The sequence below is a fragment of the Scyliorhinus canicula genome, chromosome 3 (genome assembly GCF_902713615.1).
Source record: "Scyliorhinus canicula chromosome 3, sScyCan1.1, whole genome shotgun sequence".
Taxonomy (NCBI): domain Eukaryota; kingdom Metazoa; phylum Chordata; class Chondrichthyes; order Carcharhiniformes; family Scyliorhinidae; genus Scyliorhinus; species Scyliorhinus canicula.
Window position 1 is genome coordinate 237,936,340 of NC_052148.1, and position 18,697 is coordinate 237,955,036.

An 18,697-nucleotide genomic window follows, 5' to 3' on the forward strand; every position below is an offset into this window, starting at 1 on the left:
TGCTGACGTCCAGAATTGAGAGCCAACTCAAAATTATGTTGTCAAAGGCATGCTATAGCCAAAGTCCATAGTATAACCTTCTCTCTTTTGCTGTTGACTAATTGCTTTAGGATTGTTAGTCCACTGTGGGTACTATAAGTGCCAGTGTTTAAATCCATTTTGTTATTTGTAATGTCTGCATTAGTAAATAATGCAACAAAGTAATATTTGTCTTTTTTTGCATTATATGTGTAGGTCCTGAGATTGTAAATGTGCTGGTGTTGACTGTAAGATTGTCATTTACAGCCTTTGTTTCCAAAGCCATTATATGTGGCACTGTGCCAAACTCTGCTGTTTTACATAAAGGCATTTTGTGAGGTAGAATAAACTGTAGAACTTTGCTTTTCATCGCCAAAGGCATTATTTATTTTCAATATTATGCCTCGCGTTTCTTCCTTTGTATCTGTAACATTTGGAAATCCCTAGTGGCATGGAAAATTATGTCATATATTCTGGTGAGCCAAGGTGGAGGAGATTCAGAATCAATATTTCCACAGATTTGTGAAACAAAGGCAAGACTGTCCCATTATTTTCTTGCAACTAAAGGCTGCCTTAAGAACCGGGTATAGGTTGCTTTGTTGTCTATTCTGCTAGGGAATGTTGTGTAACTTAAGGAATCCTAAATTATAGAAATTATATTTTTTCAAATTTAAATTGATTTGTTGCTTATCTTTTTAATGTGAGATTAGCTTGAATTGTGATCTTTAGCTTAGTTTTCACATGGTTCTTCTGCTTCCACCATCATTTCCCATATTTGTCTCCCCTCCTTTCATTAGGACAGCAACACTTTTTGGCTTTTTATTTCTGATTCAGTTGCTCAAATTATCATTCTTCATTTTTATTCTGAAATATTCTGTTCTAAATCCAATTATGGCCTCTGATGACATTTGGACAGCAAACCAGCAGGAGTTGAAAGAATAAAAAAAATAATTAATTTACCACATGTGGGTATTGTTGGCTCGGCCAGCTTTAATTGCCCATTCATAGTTACCCTTAAGAAGGTGGTGAGCTGCCTTCTTGAACCCCTGCAATCCCCGAGTTGTAGGTACACCCACAGTGTTGTTAGGGAGGGAATTCTTATGATTTTGACCCAGCGACAATGAAGGAATGGTGACATATTTCCAAGTCAGAATGATGAGTGACTTGGAGGGGAATCTCCAGGTGCTGTTGTTCCCAGATATCTGCTGCTCTTGTCCTGCTAGATAGTTGTGGTTTTGGAAAGTGCTGCCTGAGGAATCCTTGATGAATCCCTGCAGTGCAACTTGTAGATGGTACACACACACTCTAGAAGTAAGAATTCTGAATAATCTCCTTGGATGTGGGAGCGGAAAACACTCTGCTCAAACAGATGAATGGGTCAACAAATGGCCAGCTGCCAAATAACCCATTCCTTCTGAGCAGTATTAAGAAGCCAAAGCAGAAGGCTGGTGGAGCCAGTTCGGCAGAGCAGTCCCTAGGCTAACCTCTGAAAAGAGATGGGCCCACAGACAGAAGCAGGAATAGAATAGTATGAAGCACTTTGTGACTGGCAAGCACAGGGCTAGAAATATGGAACAGGACAGATCAGTTCTGCTAATTGCATGTACATTTAAAATATCTTTATTTTAATTTGATTTTTAATATTTAAAGCATACAACCCAACAAAGCAAAACAAAAAAAGCGCCCAACACCCCAACTAAAGGCCCTTTCTTCTCTTCTCCCCTGATGAACCCCTCAAAATAAACTTGACCGTCTGCAAAAACAGGAACTCCATCAAATTCCCCAGCCACACCAAGGCACAGGGTGGAGAAGCTGACCTCCACCCCAACAGGACCCACCTGTGAACAATCAGCACAGCGAAGGTTAAAACAGCTGCCCCCGCTCCTGTCTGCAGAACCGGCAAGTCTGACACCCCAAATATGGACACCAGGGGACTGGCCTCCAGATCCACGTGCAAGATCCCTGACATGGTGCTAAAACAACCACCTCCAAAATCTATCCAACTTTGGGCAGGAGCAGAATATGTGTAAGTGATTGGCCAGACCCCTCCCACACTGCCCCCAAATGACCCCTTTACAAGAGTCTTCACCTTAACACAAAAAGCCTCCTGCTCCTTACTCCATCCCCGCACCTTCTCAGCATTCGCCTCCCAATAATACAACAGGTTTGGAAAGGCCAGACCCCCTGACTGCCGCCCTCTTTGAAGCACCATCCTCCTTCTCCTTGCTATCTTACCTTACACTCCAAACCGCCCCCCCAAATCCGACTCGTCTCCTGGGGGCTCTGACCTATGCATCTCTTTCTTAAACTCTTCAAATGCCTTGGTCACCTGCTCTGGAGCCACAACCAACTCCTCTGACCCGAACAAACTCTTGCGCAGCCGCCTGCTGGAGCAGCTGGCACACCAGAAAATGCCTGGCCTTCTCCCCATATTCATACACTACCCCCTTCGCCTTTAACTGCTAAACCGCATTCCCTGTAGACAGAAGGCAATTCCTTCCTCCTCACCAAGGGTCTGGAGTGCGATCCTCCGCATACTTCCCATCCACCTCCAGAATTTCCTCCACCTGCCGCTCCTCTCTTGCCTCCCTGTACAACTGAGCATTAAACAAGATGCTCTTGCCCCTTACCACTGCCTTCAGCGCCTTCCACACCACTGGTGGCGAGACCACCCGTTCCATAGTCATCAATCACCGTTCCAATCTTTATACACACATCCGGATCTGTCAGCAGCCTCGCATCCAACCTCCACGTTGGCCTCTGTACCGGCCCCTTCTCCAGGACCACATCTACCAAATGTTGACCATGGTCCGAGGTGACAACCGCTGAGTATTCCCACTTTACTTACCCCCGACAACAACTTCCCAATAATGAAGAAATCGATCCTTGAATACAGATTATGCAAAAACCGTGGCGAACACCTCTGCAAAATACTCCATTGGCTTCCGGCCCTCAGACAATCCCACGATCCGCAAATTCTGCCTTCGTGACCTGTTCTCCAGGTCCTCCACTCAGGAATGTGATGCCATTCTCTGCACTTGTCTGATTGGATGCAGGTCCAACAATGCTGAAGAAGCTCAACACCATCCAGAATAAAGCAGCCCACTTGTTTTAAAATCAATTTAGAATACCCAATTATTTTTTCCAATTAAGGAGCAATTTAGTGTGGCCAATCCCTCGAACGTGCACATCGTATTGGGTTGTGGGGGTGGGTCCCACAGACACAGGGAGAATGTGCAAACTCCACACGGACAGTGGCCCGGAGCCGAGTACCAACCGGGTCTTCGAAGCCATGAGGCAGCAGTGCTAACCACTATGTTGCCCTTAAAACAGCCCACTTGATAGGCACCTCATCTGCCATTTTTCGCATTCAGTCCCTCCTGTTCAGTGTTACATAAAAGTCAGCATATTGAATTTCGTTGCATCCATATAGGATGGAGTTTAATTGGAAATATTTCCATTACTGCATTATAGAATAGTAGTTTTCATGACAACAGAATTGGTAGTTTCCTCTAGCCAGCCCACCATTGTTCACCATTCTGTAGCCCGTGATGTTGGATGGGGAAAGGGGTGGACTCCTTAATATTTTCCTCTCTTGGGGTCAATTAACCTTGAGCTTCATCATTTATACTCTAACATTAAGAATGGTTACTTGGGTGAGGTACGAAAAACATCTGTGAACCATACAGCAGGATGTGTTGGTACCTCCGAGAAATAGGCTTGCTTTTAAATAAAGGATTGCATTAACTTGCACTACTGCTATTTGCAGTGATAATGTACGTTTAACAAGATAGTTTGAAGGGAAAAATGTGTAAGCTGATGTTAACTAGTTCTGGTTTTCACTTGTTCCTTTTTTCCCCTCTGGACAGGAGGTCAAGTTTAAGGAATGTCTCTGATCTTTTTGTGATGGGAGGAGCTCTAGTCCTAGAGTCTGCAGCTCTCCTTCATTGGCTAGAGAGAGGGGGTTATGGACCTCTTGGAATGACTGGGATATCAATGGGAGGCCATGTAAGTTTCACCATTTTATGAAGTTTCTGAACTCCATTTTCTTCAGAGGATATATCTGTTCATTTTTGAAGATTGAAAATGCTGCTATGCTAAGTGATTCTTAATTTTAGGCTTTGTATTTGTTCTCCTGAAATTTAGGATAGATTAGTTATTAGCCGTATAGTTACTAGAGGTCAATCCCTCCACCCCTGTCAATATTTGCCAGACCCTCTTGTACTCAGCCTCTCCACTCTTGACCTGTACACTCGGCTGTTAGATTTGGAGATTTTGCTATGGTGATCCTAGCGAGTCTGTCTTGCCACTCCCTCGTTGCTCCATACTTCCTCCTGGGCTTTAGCGCAGGATTCTCTGCTCACTTGGTTAGGCTTCAGCTGGCATCCTGGCTTTACCCTCGGGCCAAAGTACCCTGCTTCTTTCCTGAATATAGAAAAGACCAATTTAATATTGATTCTTCATTGCCACGCACTCTGGTCTTTTTTGAAATAACTTGATTCACAGGATTTTGTAAAACTATGAAACAGCATTTTGTACTGTACTATTAAAAAAATCCTTGATCTTTCATTGCATGTTATATAACTTTTTGTATTTTTAAATTGCAGGTGTAAAGAATTTAGAACTTTTTACTGAAAGTTTCATCAGGCTGAAAGTGAGGAATAGTGGAATGGGATTGTTTGAAAGGGAATGAGGGGAGAAGGGGATAAAGACATGAGGGTGGGATAGGTAGAGGGCACAAGTGGACAGAAATGGTTAGACAGGGGTGGGCATTGGAGGGGTGGAGCAGAAATGCAATAGACAAAAAAAAGGGCTGATTATTGTATGAAATGTGGGCAGAACAAACATAAGCAGGACAAAGTGGGGAAGAGTGATATGGAGAACGAGAGTTGATTTATACTAGTAAATCAGTAAGAGTTAAAGATTTGTTATGATCTTGGTAAAGACCTGTAAAATGTCCCCGGTAGCACAGTGGTTAGCACTGTTGTTTCACAGCACCAGGGACCTTGGTTCGATTCCTGGCTTGAGTCACCATCTGTGTGGAGCCTGCACGTTCTCCCCGTGACTGTGTGGATTTCCTTGGGTGCATCAGTTTCCTCCCACAAGTCCCGAAAGACGTGCTGTTAGATGAATTGGACATTCTGAATTCTCCCTCAACGTACCCGAACAGGCGCCGTAGTGTAGCAACTAGGGGATTTTCACAGTAATTTCATTGCAGTGTTAATGTCGGCCTATGTTTGACACTAATAAATAATATTAAATTTCAAATCTGAAAACCTGATGTTTACTGAAATAATTCAGTCACAAGGTTCACTGTTTAAATAAAATAATTTTGCTACATAAAAAAAATCAAAGAACATAACTATACTTTATCTTAAGTGGTTAGTTACATTAAAGATATTAAAAGTGTAATGAGCACAGTTAATTAAACTCTAAACCGCATTTCTTAAATCAAATTTCCTTCTGTAAGCCCATTTGGCTTGTGCTCCAAAAATTCAAATCCAATACTGATCAGAAATTGGAAGACTAATCACTTAGTCTGAATACTGATTAAAAGATTTGAGATTTGTTAGACCTTCTGCTCGCTTCCGGTAAAACAGTCCCTTCAAACCTCCTCCAGCCATTTTACAGTTGTGTGGACTCCCAACTGAACACCAGCACAGTTAGCCTATTAATTGTAGCTACCTCTGGTCAGGTTCTAATGTTCCTTAACTCTGTTTACATCCAGGAACTATTTCTAACTCATTAATAGAGACCTTCAGTTATCAAGGTTTTTAAACCCTTGTTAGCCAGTACATTTGAAAGAGATGTTTCCTGCGCGCGCACAATCGAGTACACCCTGCCACCCCCAGAATAAACTTTGTGTTGACCCCTTTTGTTTTATTATTGTTTTTCTCCTGGGCACTTTGGTAACGTGATAAGTTACTGAAGCAAATTGAATTTTACAATAAATCATCTTCCAGATAACCTAGTTTTTAAAGATACATGGCCCCAACATACAACATGGGTTTTTCCCAAAAGTATATAGACCATCACAGAATATACAATTAAATATTAATCGGTTTTATAGCACTACCTTTGAGCAAAAGAAGCAAGTTTGAGTTTTAGCTTGCAAGAAATTTGACCTGTGGCTTACAGAGAAAATTGCTTTCCATTAATTGCAGTGACAGACTAAATATTTTATTTACAGATGGCATCATTAGCTGCGAGTAACTGGCCCAAACCCATACCGCTGGTACCCTGTTTGTCTTGGTCGACAGCTTCAGGGGTGTTTACTACAGTAAGTAGTTACTGTTGGTTTATTTGCTGTTTCTGAAGAAATATTTTAAACATTTTATGTGCAGAGACTGAGCGGGAGGTTTTCTAAACCTCCTGAAAAAATCCTGCTTGCTTTGAGTTTAGTTGCTTCAATTAAACTTCTTGTTTTGTTACACTTGCAGTATGGATTCTTTCTGCAATCCTTTTTGAACTTAGAATTGAAATCTTTGATAACTTTTGATCTCTGGTTTCCAGTTTAAATTAGAAATATTAAGCCCTGAGCTAAGTCATTTTAAAAAAATAGATTAAAAAAATAATCTGTAACAGCTCTCTGAACTTGGTAGGCTGCACAAACAAAATTTTACATTAAATTGTCACTCATCTGCTGCTTCCACCTTACCACCCCAATACCAGGGGGAGGAGGAAGAGGCACCAATTTGTTTTGATACTGCTATTCATTCCTAAATGCTTATTGCCTTTATTTGAAATTGGTTTATGCATCTGGGATACACCTGCAGTTTCTTCCAGTATTCAGTCAAGGGCTAATTGAGGCATTCATAGTTGCCTCCTTACAAACCTCAATCGATTCTTATGCTGATTGTTATAGACATGGGAGAGAGACAAACCAAAACTTCCTAATTATCCTACCTTGTGTCATAGTCAGTGTGGGTTAATTTAGGTAAGGCTGAGGTTGTCCCAAACCCCACATGGTTTGTGCGTGGTCAGCTTTTACAAAGTCACTAGCAGCAGACATTCAAGGATTTTTAAACCAGGAGCATTATTTATTCTCTCTCACTTCTTGGCTAAGTTTATTCCTACTTCATACACAGCACATGCACACGAGAAAGATGCAGTAAAATAAAGGAGTTTCACTTCTATGAATATTGAAACTTAAAAGAACAAAGAAAAGTACACCACAGGAACAGGCCCTTTGGTCCTCCAAGCCCGTGCTGACCATGCTGCCTGACTAAACTACAATCTTCTACACTTCCTGGGTCCATATCCCTCTATTCCCATCCTATTCATGTATTTGTCAAGATGCCCCTTAAATGTCACTCGTCCCTGCTTCCACCACCTCCTCCGGCAGTGAGTTCCAGGCACCCACTTCCCTCTGTGTAAAATAATTTTTTTTTAAAAAACTTCCCTCATACATCTCTTCTAAACCTTGCCCCTCGCACCTTAAACCTATGCCCCCTAGTAACTGACCCCTCTACCCTGGGGAAAAGCCTCTGACTATCCACTCTGTCTATGCCCCTCATAATTTTGTAGAACTCTTATCAGGTCGCCCCTCAACCTCCGTCGTTCCAGGGAGAACAAACCGAGTTTATTCAACCTCCCCTCATAGCTAATGCCCTCCATACCAGGCAACATCCTGGTAAATCTCTTCTGCACCCTCTCTAAAGCCTCCACATCCTATACTCCAAGTGTGGCCTAAGGTTCTATACAGCTGCAGCATGACTTGCCAATTCTTGCACTCACTGCCCCAGCCAATGAAGGCAAACATGCCGTTTGCCTTCTTGACTACCTTCTCCACCTGTGTTGCCCCTTTCATTGACCTGTGGACCTGTACACCTAGATCTCGCTGACTTTCAATACTCTTGAGGGTTCTACCATTCACTGTAAATTCCCTACTTGCATTAGACCTTCCAAAATACATGACCTCACATTTGTCCGGATGAAACTCTATCTACCATCTCTGTGTCCAAGTCTCCAAACGATCTAAATCCTGCTGTATCCTCTGACAGTCCTCATCGCTATCCGCAATTCCACCAACTTTTGTGTCGTCTGCAAACTTACTAATCAGACCAGTTACATTTTCCTCCAATTCATTTATATATACTATGAACAGCAAAGGTCCCAGCACTGATCCCTGTGGAACACCACAAGTCACAGCCCTCCAATTAGAAAAGCACCCGTCCATTGCTACTCTCTGCCTTCTATGACCTAGCCAGTTCTGTATCCACCTTGCCAGCTCACCCTGATCCCGTGTGAGTTCACCTTTTGTACCAGTCTACCATGAGGACTGTATAATTAGCTGTATAACTGTATAATTAACTATTAACTGTATAGTTAATGCTATATGAGGCCCTGATGGCATGCGTGGCCACGAATGGGAGGAGGTCGGAGTACTTCCGGCTTTACCGAGGGACCAGGCAGGGTTGCCCCCTTTCCCCCTTGTTGTTTGCATTGGCAATCGAGCCGTTGGCGATGGCGTTGAGGGATTCAGAGGGGTGGAGAGGTTTGGTGCGAGGTGGGGAGGAACATAGGGTGTCGTTGTATGCCAATGACCTGTTACTATATGTGGTGGACCCGGTGGGAGGGATGCCGGGGGTAATGGAGCTGCTAACTGAGTTTGGGACCTTTTCAGGTTATAAACTAAATTTAGGCAAGAGTGAGATGTTTGTGGTGCACCCCGGAGACCAGGAGGAAGGAATTGGTAGGCTCCCGCTTAGGAGGGCAGGGGAGAGCTTTAGGTACCTGGGGGTGCAGGTGGCCAGGGACTGGGGGACTCTTCACAAACATAATTTCACCAGACTTGCAGATCAGATGGAGGAGGAGTTCAAGAGGTGGGACATGCTGCCATTGTCGTTGGCGGGGAGGGTGCAGTCCGTCAAAATGACGGTGCTTCCGAGGTTCTTGTTCCTCTTTCAGTGCCTGCCCATCTTTATCCCCAGGGCCTCCTTTAGGAGAGTGACTAGAGCTTTGTGTGGGCACATGGGACTCCGAGAGTGAAGAGGGTGCTCCTGGAGCGAGGGAGGGATAGAGGCGGGCTGGCGCTGCCCAACCTTCTGGGGTACTATTGGGCGGTCAATGGTGCGTAAATGGGTGATGGAGGGGGGAGGGGCGGCGTGGAAAAGAATGGAGATGGCGTCATGTAGAGGTACGAGCCTGGGTGCCATGGTAACGGCGCCGTTGCCGCTCTCCCCTAAGAGGTTTACCACGAGCCCGGTGGTGGCGGCGACCCTAAGAATCTGGGGACAGTGGAGACGGCATAGGGGGGAAACAGGGTGGCTCCATTGGGTGGCAATCATCGGTTCATCCCAGGGAACAAGGATGGGGGATTTAGGGGGTGGCAAAGGGTGGGCATCAGTAAATTGAGGGACCTGTTTATTGGCGGGAGGTTTGCGGGCCTGGGGGAACTGGAAGATAAATTTGGGCTTCCCCAAGGGAACATGTTCAGATACTTGCAGGTAAAGGCGTTTGCTAGGCGACAGGTAGAGGGATTCCCTTTGCTGCCCTCGCTGGGGACGATGGACATAGTGCTTTCGGGGGTGTGGGTCGGAGAGGGGAAGGTGTCTGACATCTATAAGGTAATGCAGGAGGTGGAGGAGTCGTCAGTGGAGGAGCTGAAGGCTAAATGGGAGGAGGAACTCGGGGAGCAGATAGAGGACGGGACTTGGGCGGATGCCTTGGAGAGAGTCAACTCTTCCTCCTCATGTGCGAGGCTTAGTCTCATCCAATTTAAGGTGCTGCACCGGGCCCACATGTCCGGGACTAGGATGAGTAGGTTCTTTGGGGGTGAGGACAGGTGCACCAGATGTTCGCGATTTTTGGAGTTGCGGTGGAGCCGGGAGTGCAGGAGGCGAAAGGGGCCGGTGTCCTGGCCTTTGCGTCCCTAGTAGCCCTACGAAGGATCTTGCTACAGTGGAAGGATACAAGTGTGGAGACCTGGATCAGTGACATGGCGGGATTTATAAAATTGGGAAGGGTCAAATTTGCCCTGAGAGGATCAATACATGGGTTCTATAAACGATGGCAGCCTTTTCTGGACTTCCTGGCTCAAAGATAGGTATCTTGGTTAATAGCAGCAGCAACCCGGGGAGGGAGGGGGGGGGGTGGGGTGGGGTTGGGGGGGGGGGGGGGGGGGGGGGGGGTGTGGTGTGTAAGGGGGGGGGGGGGGGGGTGTTCCTTATTGTAGTTTCTATTTTGTAACTTAATATTGTGTTAATTTGCGATGTTAAAATGCTGTGTTGTTCATGGAGGTGTGGCGAATGTTTATGATTGCTAATATTGTTATTTTTGGTATTTTATTATGGTTCGTTGTTGTATAAATTCAAAATTTTTCAATAAAAATTATTTTTTTAAAAAACTGTATAGTTAATAGTTCACGTGTTTGTAGGAGTCCAGTGAGAGGGAAGTTTCCACTCGAGTGAAGTTCAGATGAGCCTCGATAACTAAAGACAGGATTTTCTGTTTTTTCTTCGGGATAAGAAATATGCAGCAAGTAGCTAGAGTAGACCGCCTTAATAATGCTCATAGCCAGAAGACCAGTTTCCCTTTTACAAACAAATTTGGAATATTTTGGAAAAACGCTATCGAGAAGGCTTTGAAACTTTAAGCCTTGTGGCTTGGTAAGAGGCTAGATGTTGTAGCCGGATTTCAGCAGTGATATTGCTTTTGATGTTGCTCATATGCTGTTACAAGGGGGCATAACTATAAGGTTCAGGGTGGGAAATATAGGAGGGATGTCTGAGGTAGGTTCTTTACTCGGAGAGTGGTTAGGGTGTGGAATGGACTGCCTGCTGTGATAATGGAGTCGGGCACTTTGGGAACTTTCAAGCGGTTATTGGATAGGCACATGGAGCACACCAGAATGGCAGGGAGTGGGATAGCTTGATCTTGGTTTCGGACAAGGCTCGGCACAACGTCGAGGGCCGAAGGGCCTGTTCTGTGCTGTACTGTTCTATGTTCTATATGCTGCAAAATGCAAGAATGGGTTAGGGTTTCAAAACTTGTTTTGGTCATATGACGATTGGCCATTGATACACTATGGAACACCATAGTCTTTCAAGTTATCAAAGGAGTTTCTACCTCCTCTCTGGTCAAAAAACGTTGACACTCTGCTCCTGGTGGCGACCATGGCGTAGTCGGTCACATACTTGGTAGTTCCCACATGAGGTAGCGCTATTTGGCCCTGTACACGAGCGTGGTTGAAAGCGTGATGGCGACGGGATCGAGTCGGCACTTCCGGTGGAGTGACCAACCAACTTGCTGACTTTTTAACACAGTTTAAAAAACAGAGGACTGATACCTCGTAGGAACTTGCCAGGGTTACTGATCTGATTTGGAATCAGTGTGGGACGAGGCAGGGGTGCTCACTCTCCCCATTGCTCTTTGCCCTTGCGATCGAGCCATTGACGATGGCTCTCTGGACCTCTGGGAATGGAGTGGTGTTGAGCGGAGGAGTGACGCACAGCCTCCTATTGTATATATCAATCCCAGTGGATGCTTTGGCAGGATAATGGGAATTCTGAGAATTTAGTACTTTCTCGGGATACAAACTCAATATGGCAAAAAGGGAGGTGTTTCTAATTAATATCAGGGAGCAGGAGGGGAGGTATGAAGCTCGGTCCAGCTCCATAAGTTAAACTTGATGAGACCTTGATGAGGGAGGACTTTAGGAGATGGGATATGCTGCCACTGTCCCTAACGGGGAGAATTCAGACTGTAAAATGCTGGTCTTGCCGAAATTCTTATTTGCATTTCAGAGTCTCCCAATTTTCTTGCCCAAGTCTTTCTTTAGGAAAGTGAATAAAATGATCTTGAGTTTTGTGAGGGAGAGGAAGACTCCTCGAACCAAGAGGGCATTCATCGAGAGATATAGACGGAGGGGAGGCCTGGTGCTCCCAAATTTACAGAACTATTATTGGGCAGCAAAAAAATGCCATGGTTAGAAAGTGGACGGAGGATCAGGTGTGGGGACGAGTAGAGGAGGTCTCGTGTACGGGAACCACTTTGAGAGCATTCGTTTTGGCGCCTCTGCCATTCTCGCTAAATAGATGCTCCTCTAATCCGGTGCTGGTCTCTGCACTGAGGGTATAGAACCAGTGTCAGCTGCACTTCAGGGTGGAGGGCATGTAAATGAGCGCACCGATCGGTAACGACCACTGATTTGTCCGACGAGGCTAGTCGCTAGGTTTTGAGAGTGGGACCGGTTGGGGTGTTTTGAGGGCCTGTTTGTGGGGAGGGAAATTTGCAGACTTGTCAGATCTAAGTGAAGTTTACCAAATGGGAATGGGTTCAGATACTTTCAGATCAGGGTCTTCCTGAGAAAGGAGGTGGGTTTGTTCCAGGGCTACAGGATAGGCTCCTGTCTGGGGACAAGATTGGGAAAAGCATGATCTCTCTAATATCTCTCTAATATCTATGCGGAGCTGAGTAAAAAGGAGAAAGCACCAATGGAGGAAATTCGGCAAAAGTGGGAGGAGGAACAAGGGGGGACGATGCAGGAGCGGATTTGGAATGAGGCTCTACACAGAATTAATGCTTCCTTGGCATGTGCAAGATTAAGCTTAATCCATTACAACATGGTGCACAGGGTACATATGACGACGGCTAGGATGAGTCTATTCTTCCCAAGTAGATCAAGGCAGGCAGTGTGCTGGGATCCTGGCGAACCATACCCACGTGTTCTGGGCAGGTCTGAGGCTGTTGGGGTTCCGGTGGAGGGGGGGGGAGATTACCAAAGTACTGTCCAAAGGTTTTGGGAGTGGAGGTAATACCGAGCCCGTGGGTAACAATTTTTGGCTGCCATGCTGCGGAAGAAAGCTGGTACAGTGGCCTTTGACTCCCTGCTAACCTGGGAGGAGGATCTTTCTGAGTTGGTGGGATTCAGAATCGCCAAGGGTAGGGACATGGGTGAATGTCCTGGCGGAATTCCTCCCCTTAGAAAAAATGTAAGTTTGCCATAAGAGGATGGACGAGGGGTTCTCCAAGAGGTGGAAGTTGTTCATCGACTTCTTTAAAGCTTAATAAAACGTCAGGAGGGGGGGCTTGAATTTTTTCTCTTTTAATTTTTTCTTTTCTTGGGAAGGAGGGGTCGAGGGTTATATTGGGTTCATTAAACAAAAAGGGTGTGATAGGAGGGATTGTATATTCTTGGTGTTTGATATGATATTACATTGTTGACTCTAGTCTTTCTGTTTTTGTATATATTTGGAAATACCTCCAATAAATTATCTTTCGAAAACAAACCATTGACGTACAATGCAGACAGATGGGGGTCCTTAGCATATCCCTTGGGCATAATCGGTTTTTTGAGTTCTCCTTTGTTACTGGCTAGTCTGAAAGATGAAGTCTGAGGCTTTATTGTGCTTGCTGGTTTTGGGTAAGTCCTGACAAAGGCACATGTGATGTTCCACAAGAATGTGGCCACATCACATTCATTGTAATTCACCTTTTAGAAACTTCCTTGAGCATGGCCAACTTTCTGTGTCCTTTTTCAAAACAATAACAATAATACAAATTTTAAAGAAATTATAATGCCCTTGGGCCTGCACATCATGACACTGACACTCCTATCCAGTGTACCTATTATTCCTCTGGCACATTCTTCTCCTCTGAGAACTTCACTTTGATCCATCCCTCTCCCCTCTCTTACAAACCACACTCTCTGCCGCCTACCCAAGCTCCTTGCTAAGTTGCTCACCAAATATACTTTTTCTACTTTCCTCCGTTAGCCTCTGCACTTGAGTGACTTCTCCTGAGTGATTTTAACCTTCATCTTGATTTAGTTTTCTCCCTATTTTGAGTTTCCTGTCCTTTAATCTTTTCCACCGCACAAACTCTCCTACCCATTCTCGAACTTCTTAGCCTTGTCATGTCGCTTGGCTTCTCTCTTCCCATCAGTTGAATCACAGAATAGGCCACCTCTGATCTTTTCTCATATTCCTCATCACTCAACATGCCGTCCCCCTTCCAACCCTGCTTCCTCTGAGTCAACCTCTGGAAAAAGATCTTTCCCGAGTCACTTACAACAGCAATTTCAGACTTCCAACTGTGTAGCTTTTGGGTGTCTTATATTTGCAGATGTCAACCTACTCAATAGCACTCTTGTCTCCACTTTTGATTCCCTTGTCTCCATTAAAACATTTGCTGTCTCCCATCCAGGTGGTTCCCCTGTTCCAGCCCCCATTTTTGCTGACTTGAACACAATTGGATGGGCCATTCATTGTCAGATCACCTGGCACCGCCACTACTGCAAATGCTCACTATCCACGATGCATTTTCTTCTTTGATCATTTGTTTATCCTTTCGTAGGATGTGGGCATCACTGGCTAGGCCAGCATTTTACTGCCCATCCCAAAATGCCCTTGAGAATGTGGTGATGAGCTGCCTTCTTGAACTACTGTAATCCATAAACTGTAGATACACCTACTGTGCTGCTAAGGAGGGAGTTCCAGAATTTTGAGCCAGCAACAGCGTTATGGTGATATAGTTGAAATTGAGAATGGTGTGTAGCTTGGAGGGGAATCTGCAGTTGATGGTGTGTCTATGCATTTGCTCCCCTTGTCCTTCTGGGTGGTAGAGGTCAGAGGTTTTCAATGTGCTGTCAAAGGAACCTTGGTGAGTTGATGCATTGCATGTTCTAGATGGTAGACACTGCTGCCATTGTTGGTAGTGGAGGGAGTGGATGTTGAAGGTGGTGGGTGAAGTGTCAGTCAAGCAGTCTGCGGTATCCTGAATCATGTCAAGCTTCTCGAGTGTGGTTGGAGCTGCACTCATCCAGGCAAGTGGAAAGTATGCAATCACACTCCTGACTTGTAAGTTGTAGGTGGTGGACAGAATTGGGGAGTCAGTAGGTTAGTTATTCCCTCCAGAATTCCCAACCTCTGACCTCCTCTTGTTGCCCGATGTACTTGTATGGCTAGTCAGGTTCAGTTTCTGGTCAATGGTCACCACCCTAGGATGGTGATGGTGGAGAATTCAATGATGGCAATGCCTTTGAAATCAAAGAGATGGTTGGATTCCCGTCTGTTGATGATGGCCATTTCCTGGCACTTGTCTGGCACAGATATGACTATATGGACAAGGAATAGTAGTAGACCATTCTGAGCCTGCGTCACCATTTAATAAGATTATGGCTGATCTGATAGTAACCTCCTATTTGCATTCGGCCTACCCCCGATAACCTCTCACTCCTTTACCAAAAATCTATTCAGCTCTGCCTTAAAAATATTCACCACTCTGCTTCTACTGCCATTTTCAGAAGAGATATCCAAAGACGCGATCCTCTGAAAGAAAACGGTTCACCTCATTACTCTTAAATGGGCGACCCCTTATTTTTTTAAACAGTGACCCCCTAGTTCTGGATTCCCCCACAAGAGGAAACATCCTGTCCACATCCACCCTGTCAAGACCCCTTCGGATCTGGTATGTTTCATTATATTCCATTTGCCAGATCTTTGCCCACTCGCTCAACATAGTATTTTTGCAGTCTTATTATGTCCTCTTCACAGTTTACTTTCCTACCTGTCTTTGTGTCAGCAGCAAATTTGGCAACCATCCCAGCCATCCCTTCATCCGTGTCATTTATATAATTTGTAAACCGATGTCCCAGCATTGATCCCTGTGGCACACCACTTGTTACATCTTGCCAATCTGAAAGCCCATTTGTGCCTACTCACTGCTTCCTGTTCTGCAACCTACGTATAAAACGTAATGGGGATGCCATCAGGACCAGACGCTTTACCCGCCTGCATCAACACAATATATTTCAGAATTTTCTGAGTCCAACGGGGATTCTAACTCTTCCCGCCTCTCCCTCTCCACCACTCGGATGGATAACCCATCCAGAAAATTCTTCGAACTCTCTGCCGAGGACCAGCCTTTGTGTTCCACCCTTGCAGTCATTTCCATGTGTGCTTTGTAGGTAATTATCTCCCCCTGATAACCACCTTAAGGACTTCCCAAAACATAGACGGTTTTAGGAAACGTTTATTAAATTTAATATATTCACCAATGGTGGTGGACATGCGTTCGCAAAGTCTTTTGTCCGCAAATAATGCTGTATCAAATCTCCATGGTGGACATTGGGACTGACCAATGCCACTAGTGCCAAATCCACAAGATGTGGGGCATGTTCTGAAATCACAATCGCTGAGTACCCCTGTCTCTCCACCAAAGGAAGGAGAGACCTATCTACCACAAAAAAGTCAATACGTGAATATATCTGCTGGACATGGGAGAAAAAGGAAAAATCTTCCTGGGTGCAAAAACCACCACGGATCTGCCCCAGCCCCTCACCCCCATCTACTCCATGAAAACCAACAATACCGTTGCCACCCCTGATGGAGTCAGAGATTTGGACATGGGTTGATCCTCCTGGGATCCAGAACACATTTTAAGTCACCCCTCCAGATTAACTGATGCAAATGCAAATCAGGGATGGAGGCTGGCAGTTTATTAATAAAAATCTTATTGTCCAAGTTTGGAGCGTTGTCATTAATCAGGACCACAAAGGTGCTCACTAGAGACCCACAAATAATAACATGTCTAAGATTGGGATCCACCGAGACCTGAGCAGCAGGAATTTGATCTTTTTATTGATTAAACTTGCTATGCCCCAGGCTCTGCCATCAAACCCGAATGGAAAAACCTGTCCCACCCACCCCTTCCGCAGCTTTGTCTGGTCTCTGACCCACAAATGAATCTGCTGCAAAAACACCACATCAGCATTCAAACTTTTAAGGTGAGCAAATATCCTCGACCTTTTTCACTGGGCCATTCAATCCACTGACATTCCTGACGAAACCAATTGGGGGTCTCCTGCCCTTCCCCTTCAATAGAGTCCAGAGTCAGCCATTTCCACCAAGAGGGATTATCCAACAGTTCCATAGAAAGCAACCAAGCCCACCCAAAATGGCTAAGCAAAGAAAAATATTCAGTCCCCGCCCTCAAACAGCACGGTAGTACAATGGTTAGCACTTTTGTTTCACAGTCCCAGGAACCTGGGTTCGATTCCCGGCTAGGGTCACTGTCTGTGCCGAATCTGCACGTTCTCCCCGTGTCTGCATGGGTTTACTCTGGTGCTCCAGTTTCCTCCCACAAGTCCCGAAAGACGTGCTTGTTAGGTGAATTGGATATTCTGAATTCTCCCTCGGTGTACCCGAACAGGTGCCGTAATGTGGTGACTAGGGTATTTTCACAGTAACTTCATTGCAGTGTTAATGTAAGCCTACTTGGGACTTCCAGTGTGGACCATGGAGTAAGTGGTCACACACAAGGCAGCTCCTGCCCAAGGTTACAGAAAAGAGCTCTTTTTAATCAACAACGGGGTGGAATTTTGATGAAAAGATGTCGGTGAATGTTGGAAGAGTACTTTCCCCCAGGAATGGTCTGTCTCTTGGTTACCAGACCCGGCAGAAACAGTGAGATTTGGCTGGAGCTACAGCAAAGACAAAAGCCTCTTCCAGCATTAAGGCGGGGGAAGGGCGAGCTTACAGGCTTCGAACTGACTTGATGGCTTTTATTAAAGCTGAATTACAGCAGCAGAGGGAACAACTGCGAAAAGATCTCGCAAAGGCCATTGAAGAAGCGGTGACCAGACTTCCGGTGGCGGCCATGGAGGAGAAGGGCGCGCATTCGGCAGCTCCCGTCTGGAACGGACACTTGGACCGTTTTTCAGGAGTTTTCACGGACCTTTTGGAGCAGATTGGTGAAGTGAACACTGCCAAAAGGATTCCCTCTCTGTTGTACGGATAGCTGGACCAGGAGTGGCCGGATGAAGGGTTTAAGTCCCAACAGACAGAAGCGTGTGGAGCGGGCGCCGAGGCACCGCATGGCGGCCGGTATAGACCAGGATGCATGGACGCAGTGGGCACAGGAGCAACAGGAGTTCCTTAGGAGCTGCTTTGCTGATCTTAAAAAGGACGTGCTGGTCCCGATGAAGGCATCAATAGACCAAACGATCGCAACTCAGGCGACACAAGGGAAAGTGATTAAGGAGATGGAGAAAAAGCCATCTGACCATGAGGACGAGTTGGTCGTATTGGCCCAAAAGGTGGAGGCGCCGGATTACCTCCACAAAAAGTGGCAGGAGAGGCTGGAGGACCTAGAAAACTGGTCCAGGAGACCGAACTTGAGAATTTTCGGCCTCCCCGAAGGTGTGGAGGGGTTGGATGCGGGAGCATTTGTGTCCACGGTGCTGGAAACACTGATAGGGGGTGACATTTGGGATGCTACACCCAGCGAGGCTATGGGTCACGTACAAGGAACGGCATCACTATTTTGAGACACCGGACGAGGTTTTCATAGAATTTATCATAGAATTTACAGTGCAGAAGGAGGCCATTCGGCCCAACGAGTCTGCACCAGCTCCTGGAAAGAGCACCCTACCCAAGGTCAACATCTCCACCCTATCCCCATAACCCAGTAACCCCACCCAACACTAAGGGCAATTTTGGATACTAAGGGCAATTTATCATGGCCAATCCACCTAACCTGCACATCTTTGGACTGTGGGAGGAAACTGGAGCACCCGGAGGAAACCCACGCACACACTGGGAGGATGTGCAGACTCCGCACAGACAGTGACCCAAGCCGGAATCGAACTTGAGACCCTGGAGCTGTGAAGCAATTGTGCCATCTACAATGCTACCGTGCTGCCTAGTGTGGTCATTCGTCAAACAAGAAGAGCTGG

At 45.7% G+C, this 18,697-nt stretch overlaps 1 protein-coding gene and 1 long non-coding RNA gene across 7 annotated transcripts in view; one reads left to right on the forward strand and one right to left on the reverse strand.

The window, feature by feature from the left end:
• Positions 1–18,697, forward strand: part of abhd18 (abhydrolase domain containing 18) — a 116,739-nt gene that overhangs the window by 68,550 nt on the left and 29,492 nt on the right. For all 5 annotated transcript variants that reach the window (XM_038792419.1, XM_038792418.1, XM_038792417.1 and 2 more), the window contains 2 exons: positions 3,888–4,026; positions 6,209–6,298. In XM_038792419.1, the coding sequence (XP_038648347.1) occupies positions 3,888–4,026; positions 6,209–6,298 (229 nt within the window). The remainder of the gene's footprint in view (positions 1–3,887; positions 4,027–6,208; positions 6,299–18,697) is intronic.
• Positions 1–18,697, reverse strand: part of LOC119963380 — a 58,453-nt gene that overhangs the window by 6,273 nt on the left and 33,483 nt on the right. Inside the window, exon 3 of one of the 2 annotated variants that reach the window (XR_005460086.1) lies at positions 3,433–4,443. The exons of the other annotated variant lie outside the window; for it this stretch is intronic. This is a non-coding gene — a long non-coding RNA (uncharacterized LOC119963380). Of the gene's footprint in view, positions 1–3,432; positions 4,444–18,697 lie in introns of those variants that run through there. 2 annotated transcript variants of the gene reach the window in all.